The sequence below is a fragment of the Gouania willdenowi genome, chromosome 17, assembly GCF_900634775.1.
Source record: "Gouania willdenowi chromosome 17, fGouWil2.1, whole genome shotgun sequence".
NCBI classification, from domain to species: Eukaryota; Metazoa; Chordata; class Actinopteri; order Blenniiformes; family Gobiesocidae; genus Gouania; species Gouania willdenowi.
In genome coordinates this window covers 25,141,813-25,158,581 of record NC_041060.1, presented here as the reverse complement: position 1 = coordinate 25,158,581, position 16,769 = coordinate 25,141,813, and the positions used below count along the sequence as shown (strand labels likewise).

Here is a 16,769-nt window from a genome sequence, read left to right as displayed (position 1 = left end):
TAGGTCTATAAAATCAGTCAAAATGCTCAAAAACGGCAGGCACTGAGGGGGGTAGAAAATCTGAAAATGGCTGGCACTGAATGAGTTAAGTTCCCTGAAAACATGCCAAATATGCTTAATACGTAAACTGAGTTAATCTATTGTTATTAATTTCATATTTCTCTGCTGTAGAAGTGTGTCCAAATACCTAGTGCGTGTGCTGGCGTATGTCTGTTTTTGCTGCACTTAGTAGACACCGTTTCATATTGCCAGATTTCTGGTGGTAAATATCATCTAAATGCGTAACCTTGGCCCAAAACATGAAGGTGAGGGTATGTTCTCTGTCATATTGCAATTTCTGCTTCTGGTTTCAGAGTCTGTTAGCGCTCGTTTCTCAGAGATCCTCTGGACTTTATCACAACTGTACTTGGTTCACGTTATAACGATACAGAGCTCTGTGTGCTTGGATAATAAATAAAGCTAAGAAGCTGATTTTATCACAAATATCAATGCACTTTGTGTTTTAATGAGAGAACATGTTTAATTTGACTCTTTCAGCAGCCCAGTCTGTTAAAGGCCTATACAATATTATTTAATGTATAAGTGGGGTCAAGTTAAATATTGTATTTATTGTATTTAATATTGTGCATTGTTGGAATGTCAGTGCTAAATAAATATTTTCATATTTTTAATTGATTTAATTAATTCATGCAATTGCAATGTTTTAATTTTAGTGAGGTTAGTACACATTCAGAGGCATAAATGCAATTGGACTTATAAATTGCATAATAATTTATTTCTGTGTTTTTGTTTTCGGTCTTGGTTTTCTCATTTTTGGTTTTTGGTTTCAGCCAAGAATTTTCATTTCGGTGCATCCCTAGTCTTTTAGACTGGTTTGAAATTCAACATATGATGCCACTTTAAACAAGGCACTAAGAACTGTGAGATTGCTTTCTCTTCCTTAGGAATCTGATATAATATTTATTGACCTTTAATTTAATTAAAGCATTTTAGAAATTAATTCAATTTGACTTTTTTGGAAAGCACACCTATTGAGCTACGTCAAACGACTGTGCATTATAACTGGAAAACACAGAAACACACTTGTAGTGTAGTTCATTGACTCAGTTTCTCACCATGAGCGTGACCAGCTGTTCCACGGGCGCCTGTGCTCACGAAATGTAAATTTCTGCAACACGCCTAATGTTTACCGATTGACTTCACTGTACCTAAAAGAGCGGCAGAAAGGAGGGGAATGGTTGAAATACACTGAAGTGAATTGGTAACCAAACATATCAGCAGAACCACAATTCCCTTTCTCCTGGAGTAACCCTAATAAGGTTCTTATAAGGGTTACTTAGAAATTGAGAAATACCTCTTTCTGTCGTAATGTCCATGCACCGATGCCGGTGCTGTTTACGTGTCCCTCTACATTCGATGCCAACGTATATAATGTCTATGATCAGATGCACTTCCATTAGGTGACGTAATAATTTTTTATTTTTTTTAGACGATAATAGTAATAGTAATAATAATAATAATAATAATAATAATAATAATAATAATAATAATAATAATAGCAATAACAAAATAATTTAATAAGAATCCAGTAATAATAATAAAAACAATAAAAGTATTAATAAACAATATTTATTATTATAATTGATAATAAGGTAATATAATAATATAATGTATAAATAATAATATAGCAAAAATAATTATAGTAATAATACAATGAGAATACCAGTAACTATAATATAGAATATTAATAATAAAAAATAATAATACATAAATATGAGAATATAATCATCTTTATAAGAATAGCAATAACAATAATACAGTAGTAGTACAATTATACAATAATTGTAATCATTGTCAAATGCAATGTATAGCCTTAAACAATGTTGTCAATGAAAACCTATCAGTGACGTGCCGTGACCACTAGGGTTGGGTAGGCATGTTGCAAATTGAGACCACCAATAACAATTTCATATGTTTCTGCTGGCAAGTGTTAATTCAGTTCAAATCAACTTCATTTGTATAAAGCAATTTACAACAAAGTCATCTCAATGCGCTTATCAAAATATAAAATTCATAATAAGAAAGAAAAAACCCAACAACATCCACATGAACAAGCATTCAGCCATCTAACATAATCAACATCGTAAAACACCATTAAAGAAACATAAACAATTATTCAGTATATCCTCCATACTCTCCCAACAAGATATATCTCATGAAACGGCAACGCATCCATCGTTTGTGTTGGAAACACAGAAACACGGAGAAAATGTCAACAACAACAACTCAGAACAGCTTCAGTGAGGAGCACCCACAAAGTCAATCCTTCCTTTTGTACCATTCAAGGTGAAAAGTATGAAACATTTTCTGACTTTACCTTTGCTGAAGGTTTGGTAACTCAGGTGTTGGTCTCCCATCTTTTAAAAGCTGTCGTTTTTCCTCAGAAGAAAGTTTCTTTATCATCTCTAGCGCTGTCATCCTGACTGTAGTGTTATCCCGCCCACTAGCTAGAGAACGTAGCAGGAGCGGTCACATGGCATCGATTCACTAATGCACTGTGAACTTACGTATAGCATTTAGCATATGCGCGGTTACGTCCAAAGGCAGCTCTCTACGCTGCCTTTGGACGTAAATGGTTGTCATCTTGGGGACCTGACTGCTCATGCGCAAACACGTAAAAACATGCAATGGGAACTGAGGCAGAGGAGCAAAGTGCTTTTGGGAGGGGGCGTGGCCTCCCTCTGCCATACAGCGGAATGAGAGTGTGCAGCTGTTCCAGAAAATAGCGCTGTTTAGTAATTTGGGCTATGAAATGCACAAAATGCGGACACTTTCAAACTTATAGGTACTGTAGGCTATTGGAAATGGAAAAATAAATAATTTATAATTTTATTATAATTAAAACAAATAATCAAAATAATAATTCACCCTTGGGTAGGCATTGCCTACCCTGACGGCACGTCACTGCTATCTTTTTTTTTTTTTCTTGTCTGCACATGCTGTCAAAGGTCAACACTACAAGAAGTGCAATCATTATGACAGCAATGCATGTTTTGTGATTGCAATAAAATAAATTGATTTATTTTATTGCTTAATTGTGACCATCACCAGCCCTCCCTAAGGAAGGGTAAGAAATCTTTTATCATAGGGAGGATATAAAAAAGGAGAGCAGTGTTACACCTAAGTGGAGGGGGAGGGGAAAGGGAGCAGGGAGGAGAGACTCAAGATAGGAAAAAAAAAAGGGTGGGGAAGAAAAGATTGTTATACAGTGAGGGTGAGAGGTGAAGTTGTAGAATATATTGTGCTTATTATGTTGTGTAATCAAGCCAGTATGGTGACAAATGTGAAGCTTAGCTATAATGGTGGTGGCTGTGGACAGGGGGAATGAGTGAATGGTAGTACCTAAAGGTATTTGGGATTAACGTGTCTAAAGTTAGGCCAATATGAGTTTTATCCCACATCCCAAGGCGTACCAGTGCATCGTATACCAATATATGTGCAAAAAACCATAACCGCAAACCCAGGAACTGCCCCGGGCCTGCAGATGCAGCCAGGCCAGCAGAAAGAGTGGGGGCCAGGGAGCCCCAGGCCACCCCCCCACGGCCGAGCAACCCCCCAGACACCCCCAAGATCCCAGGCCGAGAGGCAGCCACTGCCCCCCACACACACATCCGAGGAAGCCCCAAGCAGCCGAGTACCCAGCGCATCCCGCCACCGACCCCAACCCCCAACTCCAAGGCCCCCCGCCAGCATCCCGCCCCCCGCACCCACCCACACTCAAGCACCCAACCCCCGAGGGGAGGGCCCAGAGAGCCCCCCGCCCGAGACCCCAGCAGAGGAGCCAAGGCCCACGCCCAGCAGACGGCCAGAGCTGCACCGAACGGGCAGCCAGCGGGCGACCGCCGGCGGGCCCAGAGCCAGAAGGGACCGGACCCCAGGCCAGAAGGACCCGGAACGAAAGCAGCACTGAGAGCAGCGCCCCCAGGGACACCGACCAAGCACCCCAGAGCGCGCCAGATTGCCTTTCTGTGAGCCCCCCCCACCAAAGGGCCCAGCCACCCCGCAGAGCCCGGCTCACAGGGCGCCACCCAAGCCGGGGCCACCCGGCGCCGCACCTGCAGGCATGGCAGGGCGCGGCCCGCACCACCCGACCCGGAAGAGCCCATCCAGCCTATGTGTATATATGTGTATGTGGTGCAATAGCTCCGGAGGGTGGAAGTGGTGGTCCCACCCTCTGGGGGGTGGTGTGTTGAGGTGTAATTAAAATTGGAGGGATTAGTAGGGCAGTCAGAGCAGGTGGCGGCCGAGCAGGAGAGAGGCCAGCTCCTACACCAGGGCCAGCACAGGCCCGCACGACACCACAACATAGCACCCTCCACAGGTGGATGGCCCGGCCCCCCCTACGAGAGAGGACGCCACCAACCACTCAAGCAAGGCCACCCCGCCAGCCACGGACCAATAGGCAGGTGAACCCATGCACCCCCAGCCAGGCACCGCAACCCCACACCAACGTGGCCAGCAGAGCCCCCCCCACAGAGGCCACCCCAATCACCCACGCGCCGACATGAGACACCCCTGACGCCAGCACAGCCCGGAGGACAGCAGGCCGCAGCCACCAGCCCCACCCCACCCAAGGCGACGAGGCACCTTGCTGAACCGCGGCCAGTCCCCGGGCCGACAGCGGGGGACAGAGAGCAAGAGGAAAGAGTGGCAGAGAAACACGCAGGCCCCCACGCAGGCCCCCAGCCCTAACGGCCACCCAGACGTGCACGAAGGGGGCAGGAGAGCAACACCAAACTGCCCAGGACCCGAAAGGGACGCACGCCCACGCAGAGGCACACAAAACACCCCAGCAAACCACTCAAGCCACCCAGGTCAAGGCCACCCCACAGGCCCATGGAGGTCCAGGACTACAGTTAGATCAGTGTGTTATTAAAGAGTGGTGCTGGCAGTTGCTTGTAGGCTAGATCATCAGGCTAAAAATGAAAAATCAAGATCCAATGCAATTAGAAAAGGAATCCTTTTGTATTTGCATTGAATCTTGATTTTTCGTTTCTCAAAGCAGGTTATTTTATTTTTTCTGAGAGCAGAGATCTTTTCCATGGAAATAAATTCTATGAGGAGATTTCGCCATTGGTTTATGCTTAACAATTTTTTTTCTTTCCAATTCACTATTATTGTTTTTTTTTTTTTTTGCTATGGCGAGTGCCGCAAGGATGGATTGTGATTGGTTTGCTGGAATATCAAGCATAGTCAGGTCTCCTAACAGACAGATTTGGAGATAGAGGAGGAGGAGGAGGAAGTAGGCGCATGCGCGTTACGGCTTTCATCCCACGTCCCAGCGCGGTGCAGAAATGGCAGGAGGTGTGCGGAAAAAGTCAAGCGCGCCTCCGTCCCCAGTGTGGGGGAAGCTTCAGGCTCTGTGGCAGGACAAACACGTGGTCCTGTTCAGGACGGACTACATGTTGTTGGTAGTGTCGGTGTTATGGTTTCTGGAGATCGGTATCAACGTGTGGGTCATACAGAAAGTAGCATGTAAGTAGCTGTGCTGCTAGTTAGCATGCTAAGCCATTCGTGTATGTTTTCGGTTGCACTGAAATGCTAAGTAGTTAGCGTTAGCAGACCAAGGAGGTACAGTGCCACCTGTCAGAGGGAATGAAACGTGACAGAAAGTCGTGCAGCCTTGTCTAATGACTTTATCTGCCTTGACACAGAGAAATTCAGCAGATTTTGCGTTATTTCTCTAAACTTCACACATGTAAACAATAAACATTGATGAATCTAAATCTAAAACAAATAAAATACATGCAAATCTCACAGCAAGGTTGACAAAAAGATTAACAAATACACATTGAAATAACGTAGACCTGGGCAATATATTGAGGTTCAAAATATATTGAGTTTTCTATTTTGCCGATATAAAGAATTACTATAACACCTTTATTTGGTATGTTTTATTTGTATAGCTTATTTTGTATTAGGATGCTTTTTTTCTACTCCTCAGAACAAAGCACAGTTAGATGGATTTCTGAGTGCAGACTTTCTCCTAAACCAGCCACATTACAGAACTCACTCACACGTGCTGTCCCTTATTGGCGAAAAATACTAGAGTTGAACATATTGTGCATCTGTTTGTTATTAAATGTGCCTGTGAGGCATTTTTCATCTGCAAATCTAGCCCAGAATTGTCTTTTTAGTAAGACTTAATTGAGATTATATTGAATGTTGCATTTTTGAGAATTAATATTGAGTTATGAGTCTTTGTCCATATCGCCCAGCCCTAAAATGAAGCTATTATTAGTAGAAGACTGTCTATGTCATTGTTGAACCAAGTGGACTGTAATTTAATTGTTATTCTGTGAGGAAAATAATAGTCATGTTTTCGATGTGAATTTCAGTTTACAGCTTTGTACGACAAGAAACTGAACAATTTGAAACTGGCATTTATGACTTAAATGGTTATAGGCAGGGGTCCACTTTGGTCCATGGTCATTGCTTTGTGCTCACTCTTAAAGGCAGAAAATATTGGGATGTGTAAATAAAGACTTGTACTTGAATTTAAACTGAAAATGGATAGAAGCAGCAGAACAAAGTGTATGTTTTAACAGCCTTATAGAATAAGAAGGTTTTTAATGAAATGTCTGAAAACTAAATGTACAGATATCTGAAAACCAAGTAGAAAAAAACGCCTTTTAAACTCCAACATTTACTATTATCCCACAGAAAGTCAACCTCATTACTCTCCATCTGACTATTTTTCTCTGAATGGTTGACGATGAGGATGTACAAGGCCAGCGATTAGCACCTTACATTGCTGCTTGCACTACTTTCATGGAGCTTTTTGCTTTTTCAGAATGGGATCTGTCACAGCATATTCTGCACTACATTTCTGTGTTCGTCACTGTTTAAATTTTGACTGAGTGACCTTCCTCGCATGCTTCTGTTGTGATTTAAACTCAGTCTGGTGTTTCTTTGGACTAGACATTTCAGAGGAGTATTTTTTTAATAGCAAGCTCTATGAAAAGATTGCATATAATACCAAAGGTTTAGTCAGATTATTTTCTTTAAAGGGGACATATCATGCTAAATCCACTTTTTTAGCCCTTAAATGCATTTTGTTGTATATTTAGAGTGCTTAGAAGTACAGAAAAAATCAAATTAGTCTCTTCAGGTGCTCCGTAGATATCTTTATATTCTGTTTTGCTCATATTTCTCAATCTCTTTTGATTTTTCTATTCTCTATTACGTTTTTTGAACTATTACATCACAGTATTTGCAGCGGAACTGCCAAATTAGTACATCAACTCCAGGCCCAACACTTCGAGCAATCCGCCATTTTTATTTCTCGCTTTTATTTTGTAGTCCAAGCTCAAGGAAGCCGAAGTTACGAGAGGATAAGTCAAAATGTTTGGTTGTTGGATGTAGTAACCCACACGCTTCATTACACCGTCTCCCAGCATCAGAACCTTTTCAAAGTGCCTGGTTGAGTTTTATTTTTCACAGAAATGTACCCACATCTGTGGGTAAGGTCATTTTTGTGTGCGCAAAGCACTTCAAGGATGACTGCTTCGCCAGTATAAAGAAGGATTTGCCGAAAGACTTTGTCTGACTGAGGGTTCAATTCCTTCTATCTTTGGAGACGATGAACAGAGCAATTCGGTAAGCTGTAAATAACGCTAAAAAGTGTGATGATAAGACGTCCCTGTCATTGTTTTGTTAGCATTAGCAGTTGCACCGTCTTCAGACTTCATATGTTAGCGCTGTGTGCTCGTTTTAGATCCTTGATGATATGGCCTACGTGATTTAATTTAAGTCTAAAGTTTTCATTAGTCATTTCATTTTGCCGTTTTTGTCTTTGAAAAGACTGTATTAAAATGCATTTTGTGACGTTAGCTTGGCGCTAGCGTTAGCTCGGCGCTAGCGTTAGCTCGGTGCTAGCGTTAGCTCGGTGCTTGTGTTAGCTCACTTGTTAGGGTTCTGCAGGTTCATCATCTTCATTTTCATCTCGCTCCGCCGGGTCAGACTCTGGCTCAAACATGTAAGGCTGGATGGACAAGTCTTCTGTTGTTGACATTGTGTAAATAACCTCTGAATAAAAAGTTTATGCGTCGCTACATAGCCGTATCTCTTCTATCAAACTACAAAAATGGCAGAGCAGGGTGGAGTTGAACCGAGTGTCACCTGAAGAGGGGGCGGGGCATGGAGTGTCTCATTTGCATTTAAAGAGACCAAAACGAGTTGCTCTTAGAAGCACATCAGAAAAGGGGTAGAAAAGGGGTGGAGCTATAATAATGAGGAATTCAGACCCAAGCATTGCAGTTCCGCTTTATATAGACCACAACTGTATGATTTATATGTAAAAAGGAAGGATTTAAAACCATGATATGTCCCCTTTAAAAGTCTTTGTAGAGCAGCCAGGAGGTCGGCCCCCGTTATGTTCAAAACGTAGGTGTTGTGACAAAATCTGTGACCTGACAAAATGGTGGCTCCGTTGGCTGAAGTCGGCTCTAGTGGTTTCTAGGGTTAGGATAGGATATAAATCTGGATGTTTTTACCACAAAAAAGCCTTACCAGAAAGAGAATTCTGGGTTATATGCTGCACAGGCCCATTTATTAACAACTACCTTCACAGTATGTGCCACCATTGGCTTTTTTCTCCTCTAAGCGACAGCACATGTGAGTGAGTTCTTCAGTGTGGCTTGTTTAGGGGAAGGTCTGTGTTAGGATGCACTCATCCATCCATCCAACTGTGCTTTTCATGCTGTAAGAAGCAAAAGCAGCGACTCCTAAAATGAGTATTCTAATACAAAATAAGCTGTAAAAAAATGTATGTTGATTTAGGTGATATTGTAATTTTTTTTATATCGTCAAAGTAGAAAACTTGATATATATCTTAAAACTTGATATATTGCCCAGGCCTAGTGGTTTCTGATAAAGCTGTAATAGTTTGTCATTTGATCTTTTTTAAGAATACTTTATTGCATTAATTAACAATGTCATTTTCAGAGACAACTGTCATCTTCTAAAGTACACTGCATTTTATATACTAGTGCAGTGCCCGTAGGAAGTATGTCTTGCTATAGAAAAGTGGGAGGTTAAGTAGCTTTTTCATGGATGGTTTACATGGGAGCTTTAATTCTTCTTTAATTCAGAATAAAAGTTAAATCCTCTTTAAACTGACCTTGTAAATACTCAACTCTTAATGCAAATTAAATTCTGAATTACACACACACAAGCGCAATTTATTAATATTATTACTCACCTTTTGTTACAAACGTTGCTCACTGAGGACAGCTGCTGGTCAACTGGGTGTTTTTTTAGGATATTAGACCCAATGTAGTTGTTTTTAGTTTCAGTTCTGTTCATTGCCATGTGTTATTACAGACACTGAGATTGACTGGAAGGCTTATATGGATGAAGTGGAAGGAGTGATCAATGGTACCTATGACTACACCCAGCTCAGAGGAGACACAGGGCCTTTAGTGTGAGTTTTATTAAAGCCCTTTAAAGAGATGCTTATTTCCCACTCAGGGTTTCCATGGTAACTCTGCACCTTGTTTTGTTTTTGCAGGTACCCGGCTGGATTTGTATACGTCTTCACGGCTCTGTACTACATTACCAGCCACGGAGTGAACATTCGCCTCGGCCAGTACATCTTCGCCATCTTCTACCTTGTTACACTGCTGCTTGTCTTCAGGATTTACTATCGCACAAAGAAGGTTTTTACTATGATTTGTATGTAGTGTAGTGCCACTTAGGGCTGGGCAATATATCGTGATTCAAGATACAGTATATTGAGTTTTCAATTTTGGCGATATAGAAATTGACAATATCTTCAATCGAGATATGTTTTGATTTATACAATCACAGTACAAATCACATCATACAAGTATTAATATTATTCACAGAGGACAGTCAAACAGTGTCCTTTACAATTTTTCCATATTTCTGAGATATGTATTTTATAGCAAATTTTCTATTGTAATACTTTTTTTTAGAAAAAAAAAAATGGGGGGAAAAAAATAAAATAAGTCGTTTTAGGAAACAAATTACTTGTTTTAGGAGTCGCTGCTTTCGTTACTTCTCAGAACAGCATGAAAAGCACAGTTAGATGGATTTCTGAGTGCGTCCCAACCCAGACCTTCCCCTAAACAAGCCACACAACAGAACTCACTCACACGTGCTGTCCCTTAGAGGAGAAAAAGGCAAAAGTGGCACATATTGTGCAGCTGTTTGTTAATAAATATGCTTGTGTGGCATTTTTCATCAGCAAATTTGAGCCAGAATTGTCTTCCTAGTCAGACTTAATTGAGTTAAAAATAGAGATTTATATTGTATATCAACATTTTGAGTTAAAATCGAGAGATGAGTTTTGGTCCACATCGCCCAGCCCTAGTGTCACCGTCATGTGGAGATATTTAATTTTTCTTTTTCAATTTTCCAAATAATGAATCTCTTTTTTTTCCCCAGGTTCCTCCTTATGTGTTCTTCTTCGTGTGTTGCGCCTCTTATCGGATCCACTCCATTTTTGTGCTGCGCCTCTTCAACGATCCAGTGGCCATGATGTTGCTGTTTGCAGCTGTTAATCTCTTCATGGATGGACACTGGACTCTTGGATGTAGCGTTTACAGGCAAGTGTTAACTCCTTATTAATTAGTAATAATAATCACATTGATTTATAGTTTTTTTTTTTTTTTTTGGTAGTGTTTCCTGTTTAACTACTGTATGAGCAACAGGATAACGTTTCAACTCGTCCTTTGTCTCTTTCTGACAGTTTAGCAGTGTCTGTGAAAATGAACGTGCTTCTTTTCGCCCCTGGATTACTTTTCCTTCTCCTGTCTGAGTTTGGTCTCGTAAAGACGATTCCAAAACTGTCGCTATGTGCTGCTATACAAGTCAGTATTATCCATAATCTAATTTCCCACACACATTGTGAGGAGTCATGTCAACTGCATTCATGTGTATTTCTTTCCTCTTGTCACCACAGCTTATTTTGGGCCTTCCTTTCCTGCTGGAGAACCCTGTTGGTTATATGAGTCGGGCTTTTGACCTCGGTCGGCAGTTCATCTTTAAGTGGACAGTCAACTGGCGCTTCCTACCAGAATGGCTCTTCTTGAATCGTCACTTCCATATCCTGCTGCTGGCTGCTCATCTGCTCACCCTGCTGCTCTTCGCTTTGCGTCGGTGGAAGAGGTGAAGCTGATCTTCAACTCTATCACTTAGTCTTAAAGTTTGTGTAAAGCAGAAATAAATTTGTGTTATGAGTTTGTCACAGCACAGAAATGTGTCATTCTCCACTGAGCCAAATTTTAAAGATGAAAAATATATAAAATTAGGTCTCCGTCATGGAAAAACAAGCACTGCTCTCTGCTCTGAAACGCTGGGGGTGTGTCAGTTAGAGGCGCTGGAACCACGCCCACGAGCAGGAAGGGCGCCGCCTCCGTGTACGATGGCTATGGGAGAGAGCAGTGTAAAAGTGGCTTGATACTGCTCGGATTTGGCCAAACAAGGTGTCAGCGGAAAGGTCTGCTTCGCCCGAGTCCAAATATGTGCATCCCCCTTGGTAGAGTCAGAATTGCGCCCGCTAGAGGTGAAAAACAAAATCACGGTGCAAAAAAAGTGCTCATTTCATGGAAAAATGTTGCACCAGCGTACGCGTTTTATTCCCGAGTCCAAATATGTGGTTTGTTTTCGGCTAGGGGCCCAATTGCGCCTGCTGGAGGCTGCAGAAATTTGGTGTGCTTCAGCAGCAGGGTAGGGTTTATGTTAATGAGGGCTCCGTTACGTAGCGTGACTATGATTTCTGACCCGCCCATTAAATCCTGAACACAGAAATTTGAAACAGTTTGTGAAGCCTTGCTCCTCAATGAAATTATAAATGGATGAATGGTTTTTTTAAGGAATACATTTATGACCTATTTATTGTGTTTAGAAGAAATCGGCTGAATTTACACAGAGTTTAATTGTTATTAAAGAAATTTAACACGGAGATACGAATATCTCATTTGCTGGTGTTTCCTGTACCTAAATACTGAAATAAATACATTACAGTCATTGTAGAATAAATATCAGGGTTGTGGTCAATTACATCTTTAAATTACAATTACGTCTTCAATTATTCATGTTCAGTTTTGTTTCAATGATGATTACGTTTTTTCCCATCCAATCATTTACAATTACGTTCTCAATTACAATTAATCACAATTACTGCTCATTTAATTAAAAAAAAAAAAGCTCATAAAACTTAACCTTCCTCTTGTGTGAGGTTTCAGTTTTGACCCATGGCTTAAATGAGCTGTAAAATACACTAGATTTAAACTGTTTTTAAAAAAACTAGTACAGTGCCCGTCGGACGTATGTATTCATATAGTGGGAGCATTCAAGTATGGCCAAATGAGTATGTGTTTGAAGGTTGGATGTACAAAGAGGTGTACATACTTTGTACTCTGTAGTGTTATAAAGTTGTATATGTGCGAGTACAAAGTAAAATAGGATCATCTTCATCATCAAACGTACTCTTCCTCACATACACACCTTCCTTGTATTTATATATAGATGGTACAATGATCCTCAAGAGCACTAATGGGTGAACTTGATATGAAACATATTTTAAAAATTGTTTACTACATAGGCCTATGTGTAAGCGATAGAACTATAACACGGTTCCCCAGTTTTTACATTTAATTACATTGTATAAAATGTTCATGCCAATTATCTGAACTTATTTATGATTACAACAGCAACACATTTTTTAAATTACAATTTCAACTATAATTTTGTCATAATTGTAACTAATTACCAGTTACATGATTAGAATTATAATTGATTATTACATTATTTTAATCTTTGCCCAATAATGTGTTTCTGTAGAAACACTGAAGGAATTGCAGGAAATGGCAAACACATGCCACTAAGAAAGAAATGTAAATAAAGCCAGTGGCATCTACACCGACTATAGTTTTGATTTGATTTGAATAAAGATCAGCCCTTCCTAAAATAAGAGAACTAACTTTGCTTTTCTCTCTCCAGACATGATGAGAGCATCTTCGACCTGCTAAAGGAACCAGGCAAGAGGAAAATTCCAGTCCAAAAACTTTCTGTGGATCATATCCTTTCAACACCTTTGAATATGTCTGTGTATGTTGTCAGTGGTGAGGATTAGAGTTTCTCTTGATAATATTTCACTTGTCAACCAAAAGACTCTTTCAGTTTTATGATGGCGCTCATTAAAAGTGCCAAAGATGGAGTGACTGAACCATCTCATTGTTATCAGACCTTGACAGACGATCACAGATGGTGCTGATTCTTTTCACGTCTAATTTCATCGGCATGTGCTTCAGCCGTTCACTGCACTACCAGTTTTATGTCTGGTACTTCCACACGCTGCCTTACCTGCTTTGGAGTGGAGGAGTCAAGAAGATGGCACACCTGCTCAGGCAAGAGGGGCTGAAATATTAAACTTTGGACTGTGAGTCCAGAGCTGGGCACCTCACCCTATAAGAGGACACCTCTTAATAGACAGCTTTAAAATGCTTGGACAAATGTTTTTATTTTTCAGGAGATTTCTGGGCTAAATCCTGTATGTTTATTTACAGTGGGGCAAAAAAGTATTTAGTCAGCCACCAACTGTGCAAGTTCTCCCACTTAAAATGATGACAGAGGTCTGTAATTTTCATCATAGGTTCACTTCAACTGTGAGAGACAGAATGTGAAAAAAAAATCCAGGAATTCACATTGTAGGATTTTTAATATTGTATATTGGCCTGAGGAATCATTTAAAATAACTCGAGTCAACTCTTTGGGTCAAAAAGTCCACGGTGTGGCTTTAAATATTGAAGGTAATTAAGATTCACCAAAATAATTTTCATTATCATAATTGCAAATAATGCTGCGGGTTACACAGATCCTCGACATGTTACTTATGTCAAATCTGCATGACTTGTGACACTCAACCAAGCACAACCTGACCACAGAAGGTTTGTAACAGCGCGTGTGATTCGTGGAGAAGTTCTTGGAGTGTCAAAAAAATCTTCCACGAATGCTACCATTGTGACCATATCCGCGAAGTGCGTTGCACCGCATGAACATCTGTGTTTCCCTGTGCTGATCCTTTTTAGTGCATAACAATGCGTGATAGCAGATTGTGTTTTCATAAACCTTGAATGTCAGCCTAAAATGCAGACATTCTTTGTTCTTCTCAGGGTCAATATCTGCCAAAGCGAGTCCAAACAACATTGCTATTAGACGTGACCTGCCTTTCTCTGATTTGCTCTTGCAGTGACAAGCATGAGGAAATAAAGGTTTGGTTGACCTGGGAAACTTTTCAGTATCAGAACTGAAGCAATGTAAAAACCTAAATTGACAGGAGAGAAAAAGTATTGAGTAACCAGGCAACCATAGAAATGTAATCGAGTAAAAAGTTCTTAAATATAGTGTAGTGAAAGTATCCTGCCCAAAATAATACTCAAGTAGAGTAAAAATACTCCAAAATACTGAATTTACTTTGTTACTGTCCACCACTGCTTACATCTGTGTCAGACCACAGCACACCTTCAGAGGTTTCTTGGCCTTTCAAAGGCATAGGACCTTCATGATCCTGGGTTAGTGGTTTTAATTTTACGATATAATGGTACACATTTATTTTAATAAAAAGTGGGCAAATTGGTTTGGCATATATGGTTAAGAGTTTGGGGGCAAGTTTAAGAAGTGTAACATAAGTAATTTATCAATTACACAAAGCCTCATAAGCCTTTATGGTACTTTAAATCAGTTTTTGCAGCATTTATCAGCAGTGGCACACACTTCATACTATATAAAAGATTTGTTGTGCTACCAACCACTAGAAATTGACTAATATTTTCAATACGAATAAACAGACACTGTAGAGACAAGAAATAACATTTTATTCAAAAGACTGATTCCAAGATGCGCTTTTCAAATTTAAATGAGTTATGTGGGACCTGCACTGATATTGGAACAAACACACACACACGTGGAGGATACACACACGCAGAGGACGCACACAGTCGAGCCGAAAAAAGAAGTCCTGGCCCGAACCTGTCCGACCAGAATGAAGCCGATGTCTCTTTATGCCCGAATACGTTTCAACCAGACGGTATTCACATCCGTGCACGTGCATGTGGAATGATCCGTTCTGCGTTTGAACATGACGAGCTGGTTCATGTGTCACTACTCGCTACGTCCCAGTTGAAGCTCATCATTTATATTGAACGGTAATTACTCGGAGGATGCAGACAGGCAGCTTCGGAGCAGCTAAGTGGCTGGAAGTTCCTTTTGTGTCCAAGTGGGCAACAATTATTATGACGGTATCGATTAAATTAAAGGAAAAAATAAACAGAAAATCCTCCTACGTTGCTAAAAGCAGAGCGTAGGGGGCACCATCGCTCCATAGGGAAGCAAAATTACAACGTCACGTTGACGGGTTTGAACGTGTCTTTTTTTTTTTTTCTTTTAGAAGTTTGAGTATTGTCACATTAACTAGTGCTGTTGTTATCTGCAGGGTCCTGATCCTCGGTCTGATCGAGCTGTCGTGGAACACTTACCCTTCGACTAACGGCAGCTCAGCCGCTCTCCATGTCTGCCACCTCATCATCCTTCTGTGTCTCTGGCTGGCTTCCCCGTTGTCTTCAGCGCCGTTAGAAAAACAAGAACAGAAACCTCACAAAGACAAACGCCAATGAGTCGCAGCCTGATTTGCATCGTGTCTAATCAGCTGCCGAACAGCCTCCACGCTCCTCCTTTTCATGCACTGCCCAACAACCAGCCAGTGCAGAGGGAGCTAAATGTGGTGGACTGTTTGTAGGAGCCGTCGGATGCTTCTCTGCTCACTGCTGAGAGGTGAAAGGTGCTGGCAGCAGATGGACTCCTACAGGAGGGAACTGACTACAATCATTCAAGTATGAAGGGAGATGATAAGGCTACTCAGGTTTAATTACTGATTCGTAAATTATAGGTGGAGCATGGTGCGAGAAAATGTGATTGTTACATGGTGTGGGAGGTACCTCAAAACGATGCCCATAAATGTATTTGGCTTTAAAGGTTTGTTCATTAATACTAAAGTATGTTGGGCTGTAAATAGGATCAATAGTTGTGTGACAGATGCAGTGTACCGATGAATGTAGTTTATCCTAAACAGGAACAGGAGACTTTAAAGGGTTAGGCCTATTATTGATAGACATTTCCTGACTGTAGTCTCCAGTGTTTGGATCTAAATGTGTAACAGTGAACAGTAGACAATCCTGGTCACTTGACTTTTGTGTGTTTGAATGCAAATTGTCCCAGTGAGACGTCAGAAATAATACAGACTGTTTCACATATTTTACATTTTTATGTTTCCCTACATTTAGATAAACATTTGCTTTATTTTTACAGCTGGTGGTTAAATGTTAAAAGTTGCTTCAATAGATGAGTTTCCATTACCTTTGGAAATGCGCAAAATCTAAATAACGCAATAAAAACTGGTAATGGAAACACCAGAGTTGAAAAAAAAAAAACACTCAAATATTGCTAAAAAGTTTTGACGCTGTCGTGAGGAGGTATTTCAGACGTTTCAATGTTGAAATGTGTTGCAAAAAGGCTATGGAAACACTTTTTCCACAAATACACATCACATAACCACTTCTCTCTGAGAAAACATGGCGTGGTACGTGTAAAAAGAAGAGGAGACTGAGACTTTTCTTAGCATTAGACTTAAAAAATATTACTGCCATATTAGATGTGAAACAACAAAGGAATACAGAGTTTTATAA

At 40.6% G+C, this 16,769-nt stretch overlaps 1 protein-coding gene across 1 annotated transcript; it reads left to right on the top strand.

The window, feature by feature from the left end:
- Positions 1-5,336: 5,336 nt before the first annotated feature.
- alg3 (ALG3 alpha-1,3- mannosyltransferase) lies at positions 5,337-16,337 on the top strand. Its single transcript, XM_028472887.1, has 9 exons — positions 5,337-5,535; positions 9,385-9,484; positions 9,572-9,719; positions 10,471-10,631; positions 10,775-10,895; positions 10,988-11,193; positions 13,030-13,106; positions 13,292-13,436; positions 15,521-16,337. Exons 1-9 carry the CDS (start codon positions 5,355-5,357, stop codon positions 15,699-15,701), a joined length of 1,320 nt encoding a protein of 439 aa, XP_028328688.1. The 5' UTR covers positions 5,337-5,354; the 3' UTR covers positions 15,702-16,337.
- Positions 16,338-16,769: the final 432 nt, after the last annotated feature.